The sequence below is a fragment of the Guyanagaster necrorhizus genome (genome assembly GCF_019112545.1).
Source record: "Guyanagaster necrorhizus MCA 3950 unplaced genomic scaffold BT62scaffold_25, whole genome shotgun sequence".
NCBI lineage: Eukaryota > Fungi > Basidiomycota > Agaricomycetes > Agaricales > Physalacriaceae > Guyanagaster > Guyanagaster necrorhizus.
Window position 1 is genome coordinate 114,862 of NW_025064904.1, and position 23,504 is coordinate 138,365.

At 48.2% G+C, this 23,504-nt stretch overlaps 10 protein-coding genes across 10 annotated transcripts; 7 read left to right on the forward strand and 3 right to left on the reverse strand.

Annotated features, from left to right (window-relative positions):
• Positions 1-26: 26 nt before the first annotated feature.
• Positions 27-1,074, forward strand: BT62DRAFT_1009585 (SMAD/FHA domain-containing protein; the record flags this gene model as incomplete). Its single annotated transcript, XM_043177567.1, has 5 exons — positions 27-525; positions 583-693; positions 757-808; positions 862-956; positions 1,013-1,074. 5 exons carry the CDS (start codon positions 27-29, stop codon positions 1,072-1,074), a joined length of 819 nt encoding a protein of 272 aa, XP_043036485.1.
• A 289-nt stretch (positions 1,075-1,363) lies between these two features.
• BT62DRAFT_343642 (uncharacterized protein) lies at positions 1,364-3,185 on the forward strand. The gene is made up of 3 exons (XM_043180574.1): positions 1,364-2,050; positions 2,104-2,990; positions 3,042-3,185. Exons 1-3 carry the CDS (start codon positions 1,680-1,682, stop codon positions 3,068-3,070), a joined length of 1,287 nt encoding a protein of 428 aa, XP_043036486.1. The 5' UTR covers positions 1,364-1,679; the 3' UTR covers positions 3,071-3,185.
• A 163-nt stretch (positions 3,186-3,348) lies between these two features.
• On the reverse strand, positions 3,349-5,244 carry BT62DRAFT_922124 (uncharacterized protein; the record flags this gene model as incomplete). The annotated part of the gene is made up of 7 exons (XM_043184381.1): positions 3,349-3,430; positions 3,485-3,574; positions 3,624-3,779; positions 3,818-3,852; positions 4,265-4,859; positions 4,925-5,160; positions 5,212-5,244. 7 exons carry the CDS (start codon positions 5,242-5,244, stop codon positions 3,349-3,351), a joined length of 1,227 nt encoding a protein of 408 aa, XP_043036487.1.
• An 823-nt stretch (positions 5,245-6,067) lies between these two features.
• Positions 6,068-7,662, forward strand: BT62DRAFT_935315 (DUF254-domain-containing protein). The gene is made up of 4 exons (XM_043186910.1): positions 6,068-6,199; positions 6,250-6,502; positions 6,558-7,120; positions 7,173-7,662. Exons 1-4 carry the CDS (start codon positions 6,162-6,164, stop codon positions 7,423-7,425), a joined length of 1,107 nt encoding a protein of 368 aa, XP_043036488.1. The 5' UTR covers positions 6,068-6,161; the 3' UTR covers positions 7,426-7,662.
• Positions 7,663-9,298: 1,636 nt separating this feature from the next.
• On the reverse strand, positions 9,299-10,643 carry BT62DRAFT_904265 (rab geranylgeranyltransferase; the record flags this gene model as incomplete). The annotated part of the gene is made up of 8 exons (XM_043183556.1): positions 9,299-9,447; positions 9,498-9,573; positions 9,620-9,718; positions 9,773-9,906; positions 9,959-10,174; positions 10,221-10,337; positions 10,386-10,539; positions 10,587-10,643. 8 exons carry the CDS (start codon positions 10,641-10,643, stop codon positions 9,299-9,301), a joined length of 1,002 nt encoding a protein of 333 aa, XP_043036489.1.
• Positions 10,644-10,721: 78 nt separating this feature from the next.
• On the forward strand, positions 10,722-13,573 carry BT62DRAFT_996167 (GIDA-domain-containing protein; the record flags this gene model as incomplete). Its single annotated transcript, XM_043190570.1, has 18 exons — positions 10,722-10,855; positions 10,910-11,107; positions 11,162-11,217; positions 11,270-11,438; positions 11,486-11,548; positions 11,608-11,810; positions 11,862-11,961; positions 12,011-12,103; positions 12,152-12,301; positions 12,357-12,382; positions 12,440-12,626; positions 12,675-12,752; positions 12,801-12,910; positions 12,965-13,014; positions 13,065-13,174; positions 13,225-13,354; positions 13,402-13,423; positions 13,490-13,573. Exons 1-18 carry the CDS (start codon positions 10,774-10,776, stop codon positions 13,571-13,573), a joined length of 1,911 nt encoding a protein of 636 aa, XP_043036490.1. The 5' UTR covers positions 10,722-10,773.
• Positions 13,574-14,125: 552 nt separating this feature from the next.
• Positions 14,126-15,105, forward strand: BT62DRAFT_972728 (thioredoxin-like protein). Its single transcript, XM_043189080.1, has 5 exons — positions 14,126-14,170; positions 14,231-14,477; positions 14,530-14,725; positions 14,786-14,871; positions 14,928-15,105. The coding sequence occupies exons 1-5, from the start codon at positions 14,134-14,136 to the stop codon at positions 15,028-15,030; spliced, it is 669 nt and encodes a 222-aa protein (XP_043036491.1). The 5' UTR covers positions 14,126-14,133; the 3' UTR covers positions 15,031-15,105.
• A 175-nt stretch (positions 15,106-15,280) lies between these two features.
• On the forward strand, positions 15,281-15,789 carry BT62DRAFT_1009594 (DUF427-domain-containing protein; the record flags this gene model as incomplete). The annotated part of the gene is made up of 5 exons (XM_043177568.1): positions 15,281-15,402; positions 15,461-15,481; positions 15,533-15,589; positions 15,655-15,715; positions 15,769-15,789. 5 exons carry the CDS (start codon positions 15,281-15,283, stop codon positions 15,787-15,789), a joined length of 282 nt encoding a protein of 93 aa, XP_043036492.1.
• Positions 15,790-16,031: 242 nt separating this feature from the next.
• BT62DRAFT_904157 (uncharacterized protein) lies at positions 16,032-19,229 on the reverse strand (the record flags this gene model as incomplete). The annotated part of the gene is made up of 6 exons (XM_043183550.1): positions 16,032-16,118; positions 16,167-16,281; positions 16,338-17,529; positions 17,582-17,881; positions 17,926-18,673; positions 18,723-19,229. 6 exons carry the CDS (start codon positions 19,227-19,229, stop codon positions 16,032-16,034), a joined length of 2,949 nt encoding a protein of 982 aa, XP_043036493.1.
• A 215-nt stretch (positions 19,230-19,444) lies between these two features.
• Positions 19,445-23,453, forward strand: BT62DRAFT_1035047 (GTP binding protein; the record flags this gene model as incomplete). Its single annotated transcript, XM_043178379.1, has 5 exons — positions 19,445-19,552; positions 19,602-19,961; positions 20,014-20,638; positions 20,691-22,469; positions 22,520-23,453. 5 exons carry the CDS (start codon positions 19,445-19,447, stop codon positions 23,080-23,082), a joined length of 3,435 nt encoding a protein of 1,144 aa, XP_043036494.1. The 3' UTR covers positions 23,083-23,453.
• Between the last annotated feature and the right edge of the window lie 51 nt (positions 23,454-23,504).

Genomic DNA, 23,504 nt, shown 5'->3' on the forward strand with positions numbered 1-23,504 from the left:
CGTATTTTCTTACTTTCAGTTAGGCCATGTCTTCCTCATCAAATCGTAGGAGAGATGATTATTCCTATGACCAGGATCGTAGTAGACGACGGGACCGTGATGGCTACTCTGAAAGGCGGAATCGTGATGATGATGAGCGACGTCCAAGGGAAAGTCAGGATAGGAAGCCAAGAGATGTTGACAGGAAATATGGCCGGGACAGGGAAAGAGACAGGGATCATGCGTACGGATATCGTGAACGCGACCGTGAACTAGAACGTAAACGGGATCGTGAACGCTACGACCAGGATTCCAGACGTTCAGCCTCCCCTCGACGTCAGCGATCCAGCTCAAGATCCAGGTCTGCATCTCCGCCTAAAGCCAAGCCGAATTTCGGAGCATCCGGGCTTTTGGCAGCTGAAACCAACACGGTCAAAAGTATTGATGGAAAAAACTCCACGGTGTTGAAGTACAATGAACCCCCTGAGGCCCGTAAACCCGTTTTGGGTTGGCGCCTTTATGTTTTCAAAGGAAGTGAACAAGTCGGTGAGTGATGCAGCTAGTCTGCTTTTGATTCCAACCTGAATTTCCCCCTGTCCGCAGAGTTGCTGCACATACAGCGTCAGAGCGCGTATCTTTTTGGTCGAGACCGGTTAGTGGCGGATATCCCCATTGATCATCCCTCGTGTTCGAAACAGCATGCAGTCATTCAATGTTAGTCTCTGTTATCACCATTGTCCGTATTGTCCGCCGCGTTTGAACTCATGCGGATGCCAGATCGATACATACAAGAAAAGAATGAGTTTGGAGACGTGAAAGGCTCGATTAAGTATGTCGGCAATAGGAAATGTGGTTCTCGTTGTATTCACCCCCCCTCCTTAGGCCGTTTATAATAGACCTGGAATCTACGAATGGTACACACGTTAATGACGAGGTCGTGCCCCCATCACGCTATTACGAGCTTCGTGCATCTGATGGTAGGTCCGTTTCACTGAATTTGGGGGTCTACTACTAACCTTGGGCACGATTGTAGTTATTAAATTCGGTTTGTCGACAAAAGAATATGTGCTGCTCCATGATGAAGTATCTTCATAAAGATAGCTTTCGGCATCAAATTCCTCCTTCCGATGTCAAGGATATTCAGCTTATATACTCTGGACCATGGGGAATGATAACAAAGTCATATGGCGCGATGGCCATGGCTAATCTGGATGGTCCGTGCCCTAGTTGAATGCCTACCATTGTTCGACTTTCTTAGATATTCTTTTGTCCCATTATCTAATCGGGGTTGTAAAACGTAAGAAAGCCGATCTTCATTTGATCTTCATAAACTTTGTATTCCTCTTCTACGGCGAGAAAAAATGTTGTTGTACAAGTCCCGGATGACTTTGAGTCCAAGAAGGTCGATATAAAATTCCTCTAGGATGATATCCTACAAAAATTCTTGTTGATCGAGTCGCTTGCGAAACCGCGGTAGTCATGGCCCTTGTCCCTTCCTTTGTTCTCGTTTTCCTTTTCCGGATTTGAAATGTCAACTCTCGGTCAAAAATCATAATCCGTTAACTTAACAAAGGCTGCAACTAGTGGGCACAGCACAATGCAATGGCCAGAAGAAAGGAACGGTCCAAATATAAAATAAGGTCGTTACCCTTATCCTTCTCTCTCTACTTCCCCTCCCCCAACATTTTTCATCCTCAACGATGTCTTCCTCCCCCTCTCGTGCGTCGTTCGACGACTACTACCAGCAAATCTTCGATGAGCTGGACGACGACGACTACACCCCCAGCCCCGCCTTGTCGGGCACCGTAAATTTGTTCTCTCGCTCACCATCGTCTGCAGCGCAGACTATAGTTGCAGAGGACGATGAAAACGCATTCAAGAACGTCGAAACCGACTCCATTTTGTCAGACGACGACCCACCCTACCACGATATTGACTTCAACGAGCAACCCAGCATCGATTTCCATAGTGCCTTGCTTCGTTTCGGCGAAACCTGCCAAGACCTTTTCGTCCCCAGCAGCATCCTTACCAACATGCCAGTCAGTCCTACGCAAGGATTCGACGTAGATCCGTAAGTACCATTGTATATTCCAGCGGCTCCGCTAATTACCTTCATGATTTTAGGTCCAACCTACAGTCCGATCTTACGATCATTCCCCCTCCCCAGTCTTCCAGGCCCACCCCTGTCTTTAATCTGGACATCTTTAAGTCTGCAAGGACCGCGGAGACCCCATTGAAGCTCGCATCAGAGACGACAGAGATGGCCTTGCCCGGGCCGACCACAGAGTCCCACCTCGACCGGCCGATCATCCCCCTTCGTACCGGCACTCGCGCTTCCCGCTCTCGAAAGCTATCCGTCATCATCGCTCCCTCCGACAACGAGGACAGTGACATAGAGCCTGACGACGATGATTACTGCCCCCCTCCCCCTCTCAATCCCAAAAAACGCACACGATCCTCTCAATCTATCGCACGGGCTCCGAAAAAGGCCAAGGTCGTCGCAAAGGGGGGAACCACCACGTCCCTGAGCAAGCCCAAAGTCACTGCAAAAAAGGTGTCCACCGGTTCCCCGGACAAGCCCAAGGTCGCCAGGAAACAACGTCTTCCTCCAGCTTCGCGCAACGTCCAAGTGGTCGGCATTAATCTTTTGGAACTTTTAGAGACGATGGAGTGGAAGTGTAAGGCCTGCAAATGGGAACAGGAGAATCATCGAAAACCCGATTTTATTCGACACCTCCTCACCCATCAGCGGCCAGACAAGGATGACCAGTCGCAGGGTTGGTGGTGCAAAGGGTTGAAGATCCTTGATCGCGAGGCGTATAACAGGCTGGCTATTCGCGATGGTAGGCAGACGATCTCTGAGGACGCAGGGGAGATCGTGTTCCTGTTCGAACGGAGAGTAGGGGGATGCGGGAGGAACTTCAGTCGACGTGACGCCCTGAAGAGACATATTGACAACCCCAACACGCCCTGCTGTGGATATGCTCTCGAGCCATTCCAAGAATTCGACCGTAAGTGATCTCCTTCGAGGTTTGGGATTGTCCATTAATAGCATTTTGCAGATGACACTGAAAAAATTATCACACTCTAAAAGATTTGCTGTTGGACAACCATTTGCAGATACCATGCTCACCGTGTACTTTTCTATTTCCATTTCTTATTCTTTTAATCAAACTATCCACGACAGAACAGGAACCAGGCAAACACATACCTCTATCTTATTGTATTAGCATATTCTTCTGTAGCGTTATCTTCTTTCAAAAGTTTCACAATGTTCCACGTACCTTCTGCATTGGACAGTACAACCCCTTGATCAAGTGTTATTCCAGGCAGATAAAATGTGAATTGGGGTAACATTGGCTTAACAACCTATGTTTTCTTCTTCTTTTTACTTTTGTCCTGGTGGACCCGTGATCGTATACGTTTACCATTCTGCACAGAAGGGCCCCACCTGTCGGCATGGTTATTGCTACAGTTCGTCAGTTTAAAAAAATCTAGCACGTACCCCCGAACTATCTTCTTCGGTGGCGGTTCATGCACAAATTCTTCAAAAGGAAATCCCCTTCTATACTTGCTCATGCACCAGAGCATATATCTAATGCCAATGGTTAGCAAGTGAACCAGGAATCCGCAAGCAGCCATACCGACGATCCCGAATACCCAAGCCAGCCTCTTTCAAATGGACACCTTTCTTTGTCCAGAATTCTTCCCAGCTTTCTACAGAGTATTTTGTTTCCATGGAGCGTCCAATGCTCTTGAGGAATTCTTCAGGCGTATTGACCGACCCTATGTGTTGATCACTGTAACAAATATTTCCAGTATCCTGGGTGGAACGTACCTCGAGGAGGAGGTACCGCCGCCATCACAATAGACCTGACTAGAACAGGTGTCCATGATCTACTTGCGCTAGAAAATATGGCACTACAGCGACTGACTAGCATCGGTCGGAAGGAAGGGCAAAAATGTCATGTGATCTAGACGCGTCCATTTTTGCTCATGCAAAGTGACAGTCGGTAACGATACATTGGTGAGTATTGCGATGATCTACATCTAAATGCTCCTCCATACAAGACAATTTACCAGTAAATTAACTTGTAGATAATGAGGTAAAATTTTCAGCGGCAATGGTCCTAACACTTCAGGCAATGGTGTTATCCAACTCTGCCTTGATCAACTCATCCCACGGTGGAAGTCCAAGTACCAAGGGCATACTACTCCACGCCTCTTGTCGGAAGGCCTCAGCATCATTCTGGAATGTCTGCCTACACTTCGAACAAAAGCTTACAGAATCGTCGTTCACCTCCCTGATGATCTGCAGGACGTAGTGCAACAAGGCTGTCCTCATCATCCATGAATGGGACAGACGAGAGGTCAACCTCGCGAAATTGCGCTCGCAATTTTTACTCAGACATCCTGTAGAGGGTACACGCTGCCCGCAAACACGGCGAATAAAATCTAGAGTAAGCTCGATACGCCATTGGAGTAAGAGCGTATAGTTGCTCATGTCACCGGGGGAAAGTGAAGACGAGGGTCGCGAAGGGTGATCGACTAATAGTTTAGGGTGGTCTGCTCGAAGAATGTCTTCAAACCGGTAGAGGGAAAGAAAGTAGAGGGCGGAGGGTACGGCAAGCCGGACGTTCGTTTCTCGAGCGAGATTGAGAACGTGCAGAGGGTGAACGTACGGGTAGGTCATTTTATCAATGGACGACGTGTTGATAGCAATCTCTACCATCTCATCATGGCCTTTGAGGGTATATGCCCACGTCCGACTGAGGTATAGAATACAGGCAGTGCGAAGATGGTTGATGAAGTACTTGGTCGAGAGACGAAGCAATCCCGCCAGATAGAAGAAATCATTGATGTTTTGGGTGTCAAACAACCTGTTGAATGTTATAGTTGTAGTTGGGAGGAGGAAATAAAAGATAATACGAAGGATTCAACTTACGGGCCGTCGTACAGTGCCTTGACGAGGTCGGAGAGTTCCAAGGGCGGGTCGTGCATGGTGACAACCTGACAACCATCAACCATGTCATCTGCAGCCTCAGGCTGAAGCTCTGGCTGGGGCATCTCAAACATGGATTGAAATATTTCCGAATGCCTAGCGAGGACACCCCGATGAAGCTTGAACGCCGTGGGCTTTTCTTGCGTGACAAGAATGATATTACCGTCATCGAACCAAGGCTGAAACGCGCTAGCAGTAAGTATTTTGCTGCGGGAAAGTGAAGAACGTACTTCGCCGCGATTCTCGATAGATGGGATAGTCATGGTGTGATGTGGTGTTAGTGTTGGTGTTGGTGTTGGTGTTGGTGTTGGTGTTGGTGGTGATGGTAAGAGGCAAATTCAACTGTCCGAAAAGGATCATTGTCAGGCGAACTGACAGTTGCTGCCAACGCCCATGTCAGGATCACCATCGCGGCCTACAACGCCCAGCGTCGTCGCTCGTCCATCTCCGTCGCGGCTGGCTATTCCGTCCGTACTACGGCCGTCGCCGTCGCTCTCAAATCTTCACATTCAGAGTCACTCCTCGGCACCAGCACCAGCGCCCTCGCAGCCAGGTCTCGAAAGCTCGGCGTCATCCATCGTCGGTGTCGAGCCCAACGAGGGTATTCTGGTCCAGGATGTTGATGCCGAAGCTGAGACGGTAGATTCCGAAGACGTCGTGGCTGTCGGTCAACTCGACACATTTGCCGGTGACGCGGAAGCCAAGAAGACTCTGCGCGACCAGCTCAGGAAGACACTCAATCGCAGACCCTCAAGGGGTATTTCAACCACCCTTCGCTCTACATAAATGCCCTGACATTAACTCAGAATTGCCCGCACCGTCGCGCAAGCGAGGAAAGAGAGTTGAAGTCGCCGTGGATGTAGGCAAGTATTCCTGACTGCGTTTCTCTGGCATTGGTTCGTTAAGCTATGTCTCAAGACTCTAAATATGCACCTCGTGAATATTTCGTTCTCACAGATGCTGGAAAGCCTGTCTTCACAAGGTGAGTTACTCCTAATCTTGCCCGAGTGCCGACAAGTAACAATTTGCAGTCAGACAGAAACAGAGTCAGACTCATTCACTTCGACGATTGGCGTCATGCAAGCTCTCATTTCTGTCTTCATCGATGACCATGATAAGCTGAGATGCATCAATGCTGGGAATATGAGAATAGCATTTTTACAGCGGTCCCCTCTCTATTATGCATGTGTCTCTTCTTGGGGTGAGCCAGAATCTGTCGTAAGTAATCGGTTCTCTGGCCAGGATCAATCTCATAACGTAAAGACAAGGTCTCAGTTGGAATTTCTCCATCTTCAAATTCTAAGCATTGTCACCGCATCGCAGCTGCGTAGAATATTTGAACGTAGGACGAATTTTGATCTACGGCGACTGCTTGACGGCACGGAGACATTCCTGCATTCAATGTTGGACCGACTTGAGTTTGATCTTGCCATGGCTACGTCGTCACTGCACTGTCTTCGGCTTGATCCTATGGTGCGGAAACGTGTCGCCGATACCCTCGTTCCGACGTCCAAAGTGAAGGTATGCGGTCTGCTTTTACTATTGAGGGTTTAATTAATAATTTATGCTTGTGCAGGACATACTCTATGTCATCCTTATTGCGAGAGGCCGTGTAGTGACCCTCATTCGACCCAAGAAGCATTCGATACACCCTGCTGACATACATATCCTTATGAATACTGTCCACAATCCCTCTATATTTAATTCCCCTGCCGCAGCCTCTTGGATTCCAATTTGTCTACCCAAGTTTAACCCGAATGGGTTCGTGAATGCGTATATCTCTTTTTTGCAGAGAGACAATCCAGAGGAACCTTCATCGGCACCTAGTCCCAGCTCCCCGCAGTCAAGTTCGAGTGCCAGTGTCACCGACTCTGATTCCGGGACGGCCTTGGTGTGTATAAGTGGCGGGGCTGACTTTGATACCATCAGGAGTTGGTGCGACGGGGTGACTCAAAAACTGACGAATGAAGGCACCCTGAAACTTCTTTCCGACTGCGTTCGGTCGGGACAAGCTGAGTACACCGTTTCGGAGCTCGGGATACCTGGCCTCCGTCATTTCGTGTACAAATCGCGAGCGCAGGTACAAGTTACCTTTCCGACATTCGAGGATCCTTACGAAAATCTAACAGACCGCCGACGGTGAGGTCTCTTCTTCAAGTGTATGTTGTGTCAACAACTGACTTGGAGGCAGGATCATCACGTTCTATCAAGTCCTGCATGACGCCATTCATGCGAAATCGGGACAGAGTGAAACACTCAAGCTACAGTATATCAGGACGGAGAAGGAGAGCGTCATGGGGTGGATAACGCAACCTTTTGAGATGTACATTGCTCTATCTCCGAGGCTTCCGAAGAGCGCTGTAGTTGGGGCCGCAAATGCTGTATCTCGGTGGGTGAAGAAGGAGGAGGGGCGTTTATTTTTGAAGGATGCTCCGGTCTTTTGATGGACCCGTTGATGTCTTGGCTTGGACGAATCCTTGCATCGTAATTATACAGATTACCCTGGTGCCTGCGATATTCTGTCAAGATATCCGCCGTTGTTTAAGCGCCCAGGATTTCCCCTTGAACCGCCTTTCCATTATGCTAGCAAGTAAATATAATGTTCACAGATATCGATAAGGTGCTGGACTTTGGTGTTTATGTTCTCGACTAGCATGATGGCAAACTAATGTTCCAATTAGAGAGATATTGTATGATGTTCATGATTATGCATTTCATTAAGGATTAACGCATCTTCGTCCCTCTTATGATTTTAGTGCGCCACCCTAAACTTAAGTCAGGGCGTCAAGGCATGGCACACTTCGTATTCTATACTGAACATTTTCTGCATTAAGTGGGCAGATGCTGACCCAAGTCGAGCTCCACAACAGGGCATGTGGACATGCGAGGCGGGATGCCGTACTACAACTTCAAATAGCAAAAGCCTCATGGTCGAAAATGTTCACTGCAACAAAAATTCTTGGTGCGTTCTTGGGATATCATACAGGGCCATCGCCCATGCTACATGTCTTCGCATGTAACACATACACACACATAAATATTATTGCCAATTCTTCTGCCAGTTTATGAGATGTTCTGATTTCTCATCTGATGGTCCAGTAGGGTGCTTGCCGGTGTCGATGTTACCCAATATGACATTTTCCCAATTGGTGAATCCCGGCGAGTTCTCTGGGCTTTCTAATGGGGACTAGTATGGGTAGGTGTTAGACGAGCTACCGCCAGTGATAGAGTGGCGCAACGATATTCAATTTCATATACGTTGATCTTAGGGCCGGCCCAGATACTTACCTTCTAACCCCCCTTTTCGAAGCGGACATTTCCGTACCGCACAAAAACGAGAGGGAAATTTCTTTCTCTAGAGACCAACGAAGTTTGATTGCCGCTTTGGAACTTTTTTTCTAGTTCCGATAATCCTGTTTTATGTCCGACGGCCGCCAGGTTGGTAGCAAGCAGCTCCTCAATGTGGTCCAGGGAGGCACTAGTACGAACGCGAACTAAGCGAAAATGTATGCAGTACTACTCGCATTCGCATTTGATGCCCACCTATGTAAGTGAACTTCAACGGGTAAGAGTCTGGACCAAAACCAAGTTCCTGGATGTGTGGGACTTCGATCATGACGCAGAGTGCCTTTCGCAAGGCTGTGATTGTGGCGAAACTTGAACTTCTCTGAATGGTCAAGGAATGAAGCAAAGGGGATTTATTCAGTTACAATACCATCTTCTGCATATTCCTCGTACCTAGGGTTGCTTGCTGCCTTGAAATAGGCACTTTAATGCGTCCACTACACGGATCCTTTCAATTTAACGATGTTGCTACAAGCTTCGTACTACCTCTTATGGGTACACTGATCCGACGGACTAGATCTGTACTCGCTTCCCCGGACCGTTTATCACAGTGTACACCCCAGTGCACGGGTGCAGATTGGAGCCTGGGTCCTATTGGAGGAGATTAGAATCTGGGGGCCTGAGACTGAACCCTTCGAGTCTCACCCGGAGCCGAAATTAGAGGGAAAGGCGCGATTCGAGAACACCAATTTCCGTTCGTCGTAGCTCCAGTTTCAGGAAACTAGAGTATGGACGTTTTTGTCGTATGTGGATCGATGAAGCACAGCCACCGGAATCATCCAGCCTTGCCATAGCTACTCACGCGACAGACTGCCTCAGAACAAGACCAATCGATAACCCTGCGATTATAAAGATGTTCCTGAGCCGGAAAAAAAATGTCGCGTTGGTAGTAATATCTTTTGATAGAATTCAACTAAAGAAGCTGGGTGATGGAGACATACGTAGTGTTGTGTGGAAAGCGTGAAACGAATTCTACGTCGCGGTAGCAGGTGTCACCTGTAACGGACGTCGTTGAAAGGCTTTCCATCCCTTTTTCAACCCTTTCGCTTCAATGATGTTGGCCGGCATACAATATACAGGGTCTAGGTCAAGTAGTCCTGGGTAGCCAAGAATCGAAAGGCCTATCAAACAGATGAGAATAGAATTCCGAATTCAATCGATGCCTGCAGACCTGCAACGCCGAAGTGCGTATGAAACACATCTACCATGTCTCCCGGTCGATCTGCAATACCACCTGTCTCTGGGTTCTGCAGGAACATTAACCCAAAGCCGACTTGGGGGAGACGAACAGACCTGGGCAGATAGAATGAAGGTCATCAGCTTATCGACGTCTATCCAATCCACTTTATTGAGGATTGAAAGGGCCGACAAGACCCAGAAGCTGTAACAGACCTTTATTAAAGATGAAGTCAGAAATTCAGAGTGGTAAGAGTGTAGACGGCGTACATCTTCTAATTTCTCAGGTCGTCCGTTCAGACCACCATTTGGTAATTGACGTTCTGAAAGCCACCAAGCAAGAGTATCATGATCAACGACGTCCAGTCTGTCCAAAATGGCGAGCGCGGCGAGGCATACAAACACTAATAGGAAGCCTGTCAGTCGGACTGGCGTTCGATAGAAACACTGTATCACCCTGGGTGGCATGACTTTCGGCCCCTGCGATGCTTCCAAAACCCCCATCAAAGTTTCTGCATTGGACAATATACGAGACAGTTCTCTCAATGTCGAGATCAGACAGACGGTCCAGTAGAGACAACGCATTGACGGCGCAGTAAAGAAATCGCGTGTCGATCTCACCGAATGAGTCTCCAGCAAAGACACCAGACGGCTGCTGCAATGACAATATGACTGTACAGTTGATTAATGACGCGAAAACAAGATTAAAGAAACACACATTTCACTACCCGCTCGACATCTAGCTCATCCAGAGCATTCTGTGTCATCAGTATCTGGATAGCGCTCAGGGTTGGCAAAAGATGGGCGTCGTGGTCGGGATGAGCACCAAATCCTCCTATCATTCATCGTATTAAGAAAGCCAGATAGCCAATTAAAGACTAACCTGCCTCTTTGTCCCAGCAGCTCATGACATATTCTATCATTTCTTCTCTGTCAAGTGCGTCCTGGTGGTCCATAATGCAGAGAGCAGTGAGGCCCCAGTATATCGCGTTCATCCGGAGGTGCGCCGTGAGATGGTAGGCAAGATCATCCTTGCTCTTCAGCGAAAGTAAGAAGAGATATTTCGATAAATCCAAAGACTGACTTTGCCTAAGTTCTGGATATAAGAGACGTGCAAGGGGATGAGCAGCTCAGCCGACATTGTGAGCGGGGAAGGTATGTAGGTTCGGTCCGGGGTACCGGTCCCGCAAAAATTAAAAATTGACTCCATGCCCTGACTCTTTTGTTGGCTGACGTTACTCGTCTTTCTCCTAGTTCCAACTGTGTATTACATGCATCATCGATTAACTAGGCAGTCATGGAATCGCTCGAGATTGTACAGATATTTCTCGTCTGCGACAGAGCCGTATCAGGGTATGCGGCAGAAGTTCTCACTCCTTCCTACATTGCTGAATACGGTCTGTTCAGTATGCGTTATCGGGGCCAGCCCCGCAGGATGTGAGGCGGCGGCTGCATCGGCTAGAGTGGGAGCCAGGACACTATTGTTGACAAAAAGCATGGACGATATCGGTGAATTGTCCTGTAATCCATCCATTGGCGGCGTTGGAAAAGGAACCTTGGTTCGCGAAGTGGATGCAATGGATGGATTGATGGCCAAAGTTGCGGGTATATCAATGCAGGTTCTCTGTGAAACTCGCGACTGACATGCGTTACGAGTAGATGAGTCGGGAAGTATGTTCCAAATGCTGAACGCGACCAAAGGCTCTGCTGTGTGGGTACGAGGTTACGACAGATTTCAATGCCAGCCGTTCATAATACTTCTACTAGGGTGCAAGGGCGCAAATTGACCGGACATTGTACAAAAGACATATGAAGAGAGGGCTCCGTGTATACCAGCAAAACCTTAGCATTCGTGCAGCCAGAGCTTCTGGTCTGCTATTTGACAGTGGGGGCCACGATCTATCTCCTTCGCCCCGTGTTGCAGGTGTTAGACTTGGTCAGTTCACTAGGGTCTACATCTTTCTCTTTATTGACATTCCTCAGATACCGGTGAAATCATCCACTGCTCTAAGGTCATTCTTTGTGCAACAAGGGAGTACCACATAGGTACGCATGTATCTGCATTGATTTGATGATCCTCAGAAACGTGTTATGTTCCTTTTAAGGCACCACCTTTTCCGCTGGAGAGGACGATTTTGAAGGTTTGTCGAGCTCTCTTAGGCGTATGGGTGTCGAATTCCACCAATTACACACTATGACCCCACCACGCCTTGATGGAAAAACGATTGACTACACGAACTTGACTCGTCAAGATGGCGACGTGAGTCCGTCACCTTTCAGCTTCCTCAACTCTACTGTAGTCAATGCCGTAGGATCCGAATCATCTGTACCATGACTTGTCTGACATATAGGCCTGCAGAAGAACCAACTACCCCGTTACATGACACGAACCACTTCGTCGACACATCACATCGTAAGAGCTAATATGCACCTCAGTGCGCTTATTGAGATAGCCAAAGGTCTGGTCTTTCGTCTCTTCTTTTTACGACTTTGGAACTCTTCTCGCAGGGACACAATACTGTCCATCTTTGGAGGCCAAAAGTCTGCGATTTAGCCATAATTCTCATCTCGTCTGGTTAGAATCAGAGGGTTACGACACAGGTTGTTGACGGTCGTTCTATTGCTTTCGATCCGCTCATGATGAGATAGATGTCATATATGCAAATGGGCTCGCCTGTACTCTCCCAGAGGAGGTGCAAGAACCCATCTTACGGACAATTCCTGGACTTGAAAACGTGAAAATGATTAGGCCTGCTTATGGGATGAAGTACGATCATCTGGATCCTCGGACACTAACAGGTGCGGGCCCTTCTCGGTGTGATTATCTCTTCACTAGGTCTTAGTATTCGCTTAGCAACACTTGAGGGGAAGCACATAAAGGTAAATATCTTCCACTCCTCTGAGAATTTGGACTCTGATTGGTTGAGTTGGTCTTAGGGTTTCTACTGCGCCGGAAAAGCCATTGGCACACCTGGGTATGAAGAAGCTGCTGCACAGGGGATCATCGCAGGAACCAATGCAGCACGGTCAGCACTTGGGCGTGGGCCGTTTCTTCTGAAAAAATCTGATAGTTTCATCGGGGCACTTACTCATGACCTTATCACGGGGGGTGCCAAAGCACCTCGTAAGGTCATTATTCCCTATCTTTCGTTTCTCTGATGACTGTTGACAGAAAAGACGCTAACTTCAAGAGCGGACCATCTATTATTCCTTCGACCAGACAATGCTCATATTCGTTTGACAGAAAAAGGTTTTTCTTTTGTGACAAGAAATACTATAGTGACTGACCAACTTGTAGCCTATGGTGCTGGTGTAGTTTCTAGGAATCGAATGGAGTTACACCGTCACTTGCTGGAGACTTATAATCGTGTTCTGGGCATTCTAAAACAGTGCGTACGTACCTCTCAAGTAAGTTCTTTGTCACTTTCGATCTGTTCTTTGGCATTGATTTCTGACTTCAAGAGCTGGCGTGATCGAGGTCTTTCTGTTGCGCACTGCGGCAAGAAGAAAAGGTATGGATTACTTATGCTCTCCGACTACTTACCTCACATGAAGCTCTTAGTGCTTTTCACATACTGCGGCTCCCGTTCGTCTCGATGGGGGACCTCATGCCAGAGTTGCCGTTCCTAAGCAGTGTGGACCCAACGCTGTTGAAAGTCATAGAAAATGATGGCGAGTCTTTGGTAGATTGGGCTTGCGAAGGCCATCCTTATTGTTCATAGGGAAATACTCTCCACATTTGGCCCAGCGAAAACTCGATATGAAGGTCATCACTAAAAACGGGCTCGATCCGAACCTGGATTACAGCAAATTGGACGCGGCGATGAAAAGACGGCTGTTCTACGGAGACCGGTAAGTTTTTGTCATCTATAGTAGTTGGTTTCTGATGTGTCGGCCAGACTACAACAAAAGGCACGAAGAGTATGACTGCCATCTCATTGATTTGTTTACCGTTCCTGTGGTTATTATATACGGATGTTGAACTAGGCCAACTTAGGGGGATGGATGGATGTTTATTCTGGTTATCGTGTCCCTGAGAAGGAAGCCAACCAGAGTCCCTACTACACATAGAGTTGCGCTATGGAATTGAGGCGTGTCCCCGAGTCCTCCGATGGATCTGGAAAGAGCGAGCCCAGGCCAGTTAATCATCGAAATAGACACGCTTGCGCCGATAACAAGTATCTTCGAAATCTCTTCTTCTTTATCATGCTCAGAACGCAAGTATCATCGTCTCTGGCGGCTACGAATGACTCGGAGTCCGAGTCGGGGCAAGATCTTGTTCCATGTGCAGGGAGGGAGTTGGTTCTTTAGGCCGGGTCCGAGTCGGACATTGCCTTAATTGCTTAAGAGTTCCTGCGTTGCTCCTGGCATCATGTACAGCATTGCTTGAGACAACTGCAGCTCGGAAATGCAAGAAAGAAACGAGGATAGTGTATACAAACCGCCATATAAGCCAGTATCGCAGCACTTGCACGGCGATCGCTGTGAAATCTCACACGTGTTGTATTTTAATCTTCCGTTCGTCCGAATCATGAAAGCCGCTCTCGGAGAACAAATCTAACCACATGCTGTATAAAAGGAGGACAGATGACGGCAGCCCCTTCAAGACCCCCCCCACCACTTCGTCTCCGATGACAGTACAGATCATCACTCTAGACATAACTTCAGGTATGTGCGTATCTTCAGTTCAAAGGATGGTACTACACTGAATAGGACTTGTGTAAGCAGACACTATCTGTCCGTGGTGTTGTATTGGTTTTAAGCACGTCAAAACTGCGATAAAGCAAATTAAAGAGTCCGGTCTTCCGGTCGAGTTTCAATTTCAATTTCATCCCTTTATGCTTGATGCCAATCTTCCACCATCTCCTGGGTATAACAAGCGAGCCTGGTATGCTAGCCGACTAGGTGCATCGAGGATAAAGGCGGCTGAGGAACAGATGATAGCCCTTGGTCTTTCCGAGGGCATTACATTGAAGTCGGTCAACCATTTGCCGCGATAGCATTATGCTCTGACATTGTTTGTACAGCTATGACGGCCAAGTGAGCAATACTATTGATAGCCATCGGCTAGTTGCCAAGGTCAGGAAGATTGGCGGTGAGAAGGCCCAGGTCAAAGTTATGGAAGCACTGTCTTTTGCTTACCTTGAACGGGCGGATGACATTGGTAACTCAGACGTTCTGGCAGCCCAAGTTGCAGCCACTGGAGTGATGACCAAATCTGAGGTGAGTTTCAGTTACCTAAGGTTGGGTGCGGTCTGGCTAACCCTTGAATTTTTGCGGCAGGTTTTGGCCTTTCTTGCCTCCGATGAACTCAAGTCGGAAATACTGTCTAGCATACGAGGATCGCATCTGAATGGTGTCTCTGGCGTGTAAGCTTCATCTTTCCTACTAACTCCAAGGCGGTCAGATCAAGCTCTTCTTGCAGGCCGTATACCCTTGTCAACAAGAAATATGCTTTGACTGGAGCCCAACCTGCTTCGTCCTTTTTCAGGATCTTCAACGAGATCGCGCGTGGTCAGCGCAAGTAGACCGGACACCACGCGACCTTTAGTACTCGTCCGCCTGTTTGGGATCCCTTTTTCTCATTTAGTTTGGGTAGATCCAATTTGTGACAGACGTGATCTGATAGAATCTCTCAATGTCGTACTTATGTTGTGATCCGTGAATTGAACGATGCGTCATCATTTACATCCAATCTTCAGACCCATACGTCATACCTTGTTTGTTTGTCATCCTCTTGCCACCATCATCATAATTCAATTCTTCCTATCCAAAGAAATGAAGGTTACTTTGAACGAAACAATTCTTGCAGAGTCGAACGACACTGTTGTAGTTGAAAACAACCACTACTTCCCCCCGTCGTCAGTCAAAATGGACTTGTTCACTGATTCACAGACCAGGTCAGTATCTTACGCATTATCCTCGTTGAGAACATCCGGCTGACCTCCTAAATTGAAGTACCGTGTGCCCGTGGAAAGGGTAAATGTGAAATGCCATACATTTTAATCATTATTTGACCTGGAGTGACAGAACTGCTTCCTATTACAATGCCAGCGTCGATGGCAAAGAAGTCAGCGATATTGCGTGGTAAGTTAGGCTAGATTCATAGAATCCTTCTCCTTCCGGTTCTTTTCTCACAGGTTTGTTCATAGGTATTATCCCCATCCTTCGGAAAAGGCGAAATCCATTGCCGGTTATGTTGCTTTTTACAAGGTGATTAGAATGTCTCCGAATGGTGCTTCTTCTTCCTCACTATACGTCTTCAGAATAAGGTCAATATAGAATGAAGTAAGGACGCTGAACAGACTTGTATAAATAACTCTTTGGACCCAACGCGATTATGTACAATTGCATCCAAGAAATATGTATGATACTGTGCGACTGGGAGACCGATGTAACGTGATGTTATGTATTATATATGCGGAATATCAATGACAACAAATAAATGAGTCCCGCAAGATGCAAAAAGGAACAGTTCAATCAGGAATGATAACACATTGCAGCCGGCTTACACCCCATCCACTACCGCCTAGGCTTCGCCTTTGTTGAGGACCGACTCAGTCGTGGGTTTGTCCTTGAATGTTAGAAGGTCGGTCAAAGAAGCGATTTGGTCACCCTGAAGAAAACGTTAACACTGTGCAAAATAGAGGCCTGATCGACTAACCTTCTGTTCTAGGATATCAATGACCTCGCGAAGGTGCTGAGCAAGCATGTTCCTCTTGGGTACGTCGGAGACGGCGTCCATATCCTTGTATTGATCTGCGAGTTCCACGTAGACACTGCCATGAATCGGATACATCTTAGTGAACTAATTCAGGAAGAAAAAAAAACGGACCTTTTGTAGTGGGTAAAATCATCTTGTAACTCTCTGATTACCTTCATTAGCACAGTTTGAGGAGGAACTCCCTTCGTTGTTGGGACGCGTGGAGGTGCACTGGTCGACGGCATAGCACGTCGGCCGTTGTCCTCGACGCCCTCCGAACCTTCAGCAAAGCCCTCATCTTCATCGCTGTTGTCTTCGTCATCCTCCTGTACGTTGGTTTGAAGTTGCTTCGCGAAACGGTTTGGTAGCCAAGACGGAGACATTGGGCTGGAATCTTTGCGATGCCCTCTTCTTCTATGACATACATTACAAGTCTTCGCATTGTGCTCTGGAGCACTGAAGAACAAACGCTCCAGCCTTGTGCCACGGATCTGAGGGAACGGCGTTTGTGGGACCTCGTCATTGTCCCTGTTCGGATGACGAGAATGCGCTGCTGCATGTGCAGGTGTGGGAGCTGTTGGGCGTACTGTGGACGGCGTGGGGGTGCGACGGCGGCGCGCGTATGACGGACTAGGCGAAGAAGAGCGACTCTCGTCTGCCCAATGGGAATTTTGAGACGGGCGATCAAGCTCCGGAACATCTTCAACTTGAACACATGCCCTCCGGATGGTGGGAGATGGAGAACGCGACAACATGGTACTCTGCTCTGCGAATGATTTCGAGTGCTCAGAACGTCGTTCTTCGACGTCAGCGGATATTTGCTCCAATTCATCCCCCTCGATGAAACCTCCGGAGGCACCCAGGTTCGTCGATCCAAGAGTTGCGTAGTCTGTTCGTATAGTCTTATCAGGTGCTCCACCTGTCCTCGATGTGGAGGCAAGCCCGAAATCGTCTTCCTCCTCTGCCGAATTTCCCTCTTCGAGCACTTCCTCTCCTCGACCATGTTCCTCGACTGTTGACGTGCCTTGCTGTTCAATAGCGGATTCAACAACCATGATGCGAGATCGTGTAGCCTCAGAGGCCTCCCTGGCAGCTCTGCGCTCTTTTAGACCTTCTTCAACGACACCTCTCAATACCTCGACCTCTCCAGCGAGACGTTCCACCTCGGCACGCAAAACATTGATCTCTGTCGTTTTCTCCTTTAGGGTTCGGTGGTCGGAGTCACGCAATGATCTGAGCTCGGTCAAGAGCTGTTGATGTGACGCTAATTCAGCTGTTAGTCGGGACAGATGCGAGCGAAGGCTCGTCACAAGGGCTTCCAGAGCTATTCAAAGCAAAAGTTAGCACGCATGAGTAGCATATCGACCTAATCTCACCCTTTTTCTCCTCCACCACTTCCTGATATCTGGACGTATCTTCTCTGGAAAAAGAGATATCTCTGGCCTTGGCTTTCCCCTTGCCCTTTCGTCTTCGAGCATCCTCTAGTTCGAGTTCATGTTGTTGCTGAGAGAGAAATTCTTCTCTTTGCATCAACATGGAATGCTCCTTAGTGACCTCGATCTTGCAAAGTTCTAATTCATGCTCTAGTTCCCGAACGCGACGGCGAGAAATTCCATTCTCGTCTTGTAACTCACGAAGTTTAGATTGAACAGCGCTGATGGCAGATAATAAACGAGCTAGGACATGTTAGCCAAAGAATACTAGCAGCATTAAAACCCACCATCACTTTCCCTGGCTTCTTTGGACGCTTGATATGGGTAATGTTGCAAAGTCCCTTTAATGGGGGATTCCACGGCGCTGGTCAGCCCCGTCACGTCCGGAAGGTGTAGTCTACTCTTGGATGCATGGGCAGACGTTTGAACAGGTTGCCTTAGCGAGCTTCGACGTGGTGTGGGCTGCATACAGCGAGACTGATCTCTGGTTAGATTCCCAGCTTCATAATGAATTGTACGGTCAGCAGCAGAGCTTTGATTATGACGACGACCTTTCTCAATCTCATGATCAAGCTCTTTGTTAATACCGTTGGCGATTTTAGTGAATTTAGAGCCCGACGGAGTAGGAGTAGGAGGATGAAGACGAACTTGAGGCTGATATGGTGAAGCATAGGAAGCATCTAGAACGCACTTGGTCGTGAGCGGTTTAGGTGTGGGTACATCTTTCTCAACGGCAGGAAGAAATGGCTGGCGTCCAAGAGGAGATGGCGCGTGGCGCGCAACGCTGTGATCTTGGGCACCGCGGGGCGACCGCGGTCGTTTTGGAGAAAAGGAAACACGACGAAGGGCATCAGATATCTTTGGACGAGGTTGTTGTTCTTCAGAGTCCGACGAGGAGGATGCTGTATGAGGTGAACGTAGACGAACAGACCGCGATTTCAGAGATGGTGGGGGAACATAACCCGACGCGAGAATGCGATCCAATTCAGCAGTATCATCGACAATAACGGGGTCAAAACTGATTCCGCCGGGTGGCTAGTGCAGACGTTAGATGGAGGGATAACTCAGCTACGTTGTCACGTACAGGATATCTGGACCTCGATGGATCCATATCAAATAAACTAAGCTTGCTGTCAACGCCCGCCATAATATCACGCAGTGGCCGCTCAGGATCATAATCTGCACCACTCAAACTGACATCGCGCCGGTGCCCTCCGCCCCCAAGGCCCGCACTGAGAGTTAGGCCACTGGCATGATGCGCCGCTGTAGACATGGTCTCGCCGACGTATGGATTGATCCCTTCTTCATCATCCTCATCACCAGTGCGATACGACCAAGCGTGATTGAAGTCATTATCAAGGTCGTCCCCCGATCTGTGGATGTAGGAACGGAATTCTGGCAAGGACGCTGGATTGGAATTGTGTCTGGGATACTCAATGCTATCGTTGTGATTTAACTCGCCGTCCTGTGACGAAAGCTGAAGAGAAAGATCTGTGCGCTGTAGGTTGTGCTCTAATTGGATCCGGTCGTGTTCGAGCTCGTCACCCCGGATAGTGAGGTCAAGAACCTGTGCCCTTGGTTGTTTCTTCATGTTGATGAACAGAAAATAAGCCTTTTCCGGGTATCGCAAAGAGAGCAAGGCGGAATCGGGGCGAAGGATGGAGCCGTGGCAGACGCAGTAGAGGAGAACAAGTGCCAAACAGGGCATCAACGACCTCAACGCGTAAATCACGTGTATCGTGGAATCGAAACCACGTGGAACCCTCCGGTGAAACCCTAACCCTACTTTTTCGCTCTTGACTTCATATGGACGATCGTCCTCACAAGCCTCACCGGCCTGCGCAATCTGGCTCCAAGGCTGATAAAAAAGACAAAGGAAAGGGGAAGGAAAAGCAGCATGGCTTCAATGAAAAGGTGTGCACACTTACTTCTTTTCGAAATCGTAGCTGAATGCTTTTCTTAGGCTTTTGCCCCAAGATCGGGCCGTCGGGCTGACCGTCAAGGGAGACGAAACGCTGAGCGCGACCAAACACGACTACATGTTCCTCTTGTGAACAGGACGCCAGACGACGAACCCCCTCCCATTATTATCGCCATTGTAGGACCGCCTGGAGTTGGCAAAACTACACTTTTGAAAAGTCTTGTTCGTCGGTACACAAAACAGACTTTGCACGAAGCCAAGGGACCTATCACTGTCGTCAGCGGGAAGAAAAAGAGACTCACTTTCATTGAGTGCAACAATGACCTCAATAGCATGATCGACGTTGGCAAGATTGCCGACCTTGTTCTGCTCATGATTGACGGTTCTTTTGGTTTCGAAATGGTCTGTGATTTTATCAATGCACCATTTCAGTGACTTAGATTAATATATATAGGAAGCCTTCGAATTCTTGAATGTACTCCAATCGCATGGTTTTCCCAAAGTCATCGGCATACTCACACATCTTGACCTCATCAGAAAAGCTGCCACTCTGAAGGATACGAAGAAAGCTCTGAAAAAAAGGTTTTGGACAGAGATATATCAGGGCGCCAAATTGTTCTATCTGTCCGGTGTCTTGAACGGTAGATATCCCGACAGCGAGATTCTCAACCTTTCTCGATTCGTCAGCGTCATGAAATTCCGTCCTTTAGTCTTCCGTAACACCCACCCTTACCTTCTCGCTGACCGAATCGAAGACCTTACTCCCCGTGAACAAATACGAACATCGAAAGGGAAATGCGACCGGACAGTCACGGTATATGGGTACGTGCGTGGGACCAACCTCCGGATGGGCACAAAGGTGCATATACCGGGTGTCGGCGACCTGGACATGAAGGGTGTCTCCATCCTAGGTGACCCATGTCCAATGCCAGACGCTGACTCTGAGAAACGGCGGAAACTCAGCGAAAAGAAGAAGCTTCTGGTACACGCTCCTATGAGTGATGTTGGAGGCGTAATGTATGACAAGGATGCAGTTTATATCAATGTTCCCGGAAGTTTTACAAGGGGTAACACTAATGGTGAGGTTGCTACTATCTCACCTTTCATCAACTACACTCATGAAATGCGTAGTTCTGCAAGGCGAGGGGGAGCAAATGGTGATGGACCTGCAAGATGCCAGCGCAACTCTTGAAGACGCTGTCGCTCAAAGCCAGATTCGTCTCTTCGGATCTTCTTCGAAGCATCTTGGTGTGGCCGTTACTGTCAATCAGGACGACGGTGAAGACACTGAGGATTATGAAGAAGATGATGAAGTGGAAGAGGAAGAAGATGGTGAAGAAGAAGATGACGATGATGAACTAGATGACGATGATGACAACCCTAGCGACCACGACGAAGTGCAAGACGTCTCACGAGATCCTAGGAATACCGGTCGTGTGTCGCTGCGTACGGTCGCACGTAGCCTTCCTGCATCTAGCAAGAAAGGTCGAGGAGGCGTGGAGTATGCGGATAGCGACTCTGATCTAGGGGAGGAGGAAGAGGGAGGCTTGGGAACTTTAGGAAAACGGGTCAGGCATGAACACGAAGCAGATGATCATGACATCCCTAGCGATAAAGACGGAATGAATGAGGATGAGGTAGACGACGTTCCAAAATGGAAGGAAAATCTCCTCACTAGGGCCAAGGAAACGCTTTCCAAGGGGGGAAGACGGAAGGATTGGACGAACCTCATCTACTCCAGCTCACTGACTCCTCTGGAAATACTTCACGGTGCCTCGTCACCGGCTCAAGAACAGGAAATCGACGAAGACGACGACGATTTTTTTAAGTTGAGCAAGCCAGATCCTATATCTACAGATGAAGACATCGACAAAACCGAGTGGAATGTAGAGCCTGAAGATCTAGATCGCTGGAAAGAGGAGAATGTGTTGGACTCCATTCGCGGATTGTTTATCACCGGCGGGGAAGCTCGAGGGGACGAAGGAGAAGAGGGAGAAGACGGGTATGAAGATTCGCACGGAGAGCTCGATGATGATATACCCGCAGAAGATGAACCATCCGCTTCGAAAGAAGAGCCTTCGCATTCAGCCACGCTTGCTGCAAAGAAGGAAGCTCTGAAGCGCAAATTTGATGAGCAGTACGACGACCCGGAAGCATCGAAACTTGATTTCTATGACGAAAAGAAAGAGGAGATAGCCAGACAGCTCCAGCTCAATAAGGCGGAGTTCGAAGGAGTCAGTGCAGAGTCGCGGGCACTGGTGGAGGGTTATCGGCCTGGTGCTTATGTTCGCATCGAGTTAACAAATGTGCCCTGCGAGATGATTGAACACTTCGATCCCTCGTATCCCATCATTGTCGGCGGTCTTCTACCGGCTGAAGAGAGATTCGGATTCGTTCAAGTTAGGCTTAAACGCCATCGATGGTTCGTCAGGACCCTTAAGACGAACGACCCTCTTATTTTCTCCATCGGTTGGCGTCGCTTCCAATCTGTCCCCATATATTCCCTCGATGATCATTCCATTCGAATGCGTATGCTCAAGTATACTCCAGAGCATATGCATTGTTACGCGACATTCTACGGCCCGGTATCTCTGCCCAATACGGGCTTTTGCGCATTCAACTCTTTAGCCGGGGAGACATCAGGGTTTCGAGTATCGGCCACAGGCGTCGTTCTCGACATTGATCGGTCAGTCAAGATCGTCAAGAAGATCAAGCTGACCGGTGTCCCGTTCAAGATATACAAGAACACAGCGTTTATTAAAGACATGTTCAATTCTGCCCTTGAGGTGGCCAAATTTGAGGGAGCCAACATCAGGACGGTTTCTGGCATTCGAGGGCAAGTAAAGAAGGCTTTCTCCAAACCAGAGGGCACGTTCCGAGCTACATTTGAAGATAAGATTCTCAAAAGTGGTACGTAGGAATCGATGTTATCAAAATGCTTTTCTAAACCTCTATTTTAGACATTGTCTTTTTGCGAGCATGGTATTCAATACAGCCTAGGAAATATTACAACCCAGTCACATCATTATTGCTGTCAGATAAGGCGCATTGGTTCGGCATGCGTCTCACTGGCCAAATACGTCGAGATGAAGGCCTTCAGACGCCTTCAAACCCTGACTCCAAATATCGAAAGATCGGAAGACCGGCCCGGAGATTCAATCCTCTTTTTGTTCCGAAGAAATTGCAGGCGGCACTTCCTTATGCTTCTAAGCCCAAGAAAATGAGCAGCCAACGGAAACAGACGTATCTGCAGAAACGGGCCGTCGTCATGGAACCGGAGGAGCGAAAAGCAATGGCTCTGCTCCAGCAGATGCGTGCTTTACGGAAAGACCAGGTGGCGAGGAGAAAGGATAAGAAGACTGAGAGGAGGGCTATTCATCAGAAGAAGGCTGAGAAAGAGGAGTCCAGGAGGAACGACAAAGAGAAAGAGAAGCGGAAAGACCACATGCGAGTGGCCGGTCAAAAATCTAAAAGACAGACAGACCTGGAAGAGGGTAGATCAAGGAAACGTCGCAAAACATAACGTTTCGCTTTGCCTTTTGATCTTTCTTTCTGCTTGTTACTCCAGTTATGTTACAAAGACTGGCGCTCGAATGATTTGACTGCCAACTTCCACTTTCCAATTAGAAATCACTGTCAAAAGTATGCTTATGATCGAACAATCTCAGATCCACGGATAACTCCTTCCTATCGCTCAACTTTTCTGCCCTGTATGTCGGACTTGCTCGCAATATGATAGGTAGATGCCACTTTCCTCCTGCCTGCCTAAGGTCGTGCTCTGCTTCTTCGACTTTGTGATAAGGACTTAGTCCACTGATCCTATACATCGGAAGTAAGTGGGCCTCAAGTTCTTATCTTGTCCTATCACGCGCATGCCGGCTTTTTTCTGTATGCTTTGCCACCGTCCCCTGCAACCTGTCCCTGCATCTGATCTTTGAATATATA

Coding starts and splice junctions, on each gene's coding strand:
- BT62DRAFT_935315 (XM_043186910.1), top strand. CDS start 6,162: ATGCATGTGTCTCTTCTTGGGGTGAGCCAGAATCTGTC. Junction 6,200..6,249: donor GGGGTGAGCCAGAATCTGTC/GTAAGTAATCGG, acceptor CGTAAAGACAAG/GTCTCAGTTGGAATTTCTCC. Junction 6,503..6,557: donor TTCCGACGTCCAAAGTGAAG/GTATGCGGTCTG, acceptor ATGCTTGTGCAG/GACATACTCTATGTCATCCT.
- BT62DRAFT_343642 (XM_043180574.1), top strand. CDS start 1,680: ATGTCTTCCTCCCCCTCTCGTGCGTCGTTCGACGACTACTACCAGCAA. Junction 2,051..2,103: donor CAAGGATTCGACGTAGATCC/GTAAGTACCATT, acceptor TCATGATTTTAG/GTCCAACCTACAGTCCGATC. Junction 2,991..3,041: donor GCCATTCCAAGAATTCGACC/GTAAGTGATCTC, acceptor AGCATTTTGCAG/ATGACACTGAAAAAATTATC.
- BT62DRAFT_972728 (XM_043189080.1), top strand. CDS start 14,134: ATGACAGTACAGATCATCACTCTAGACATAACTTCAG. Junction 14,478..14,529: donor TCCGAGGGCATTACATTGAA/GTCGGTCAACCA, acceptor TTGTTTGTACAG/CTATGACGGCCAAGTGAGCA. Junction 14,872..14,927: donor CTGAATGGTGTCTCTGGCGT/GTAAGCTTCATC, acceptor CTCTTCTTGCAG/GCCGTATACCCTTGTCAACA.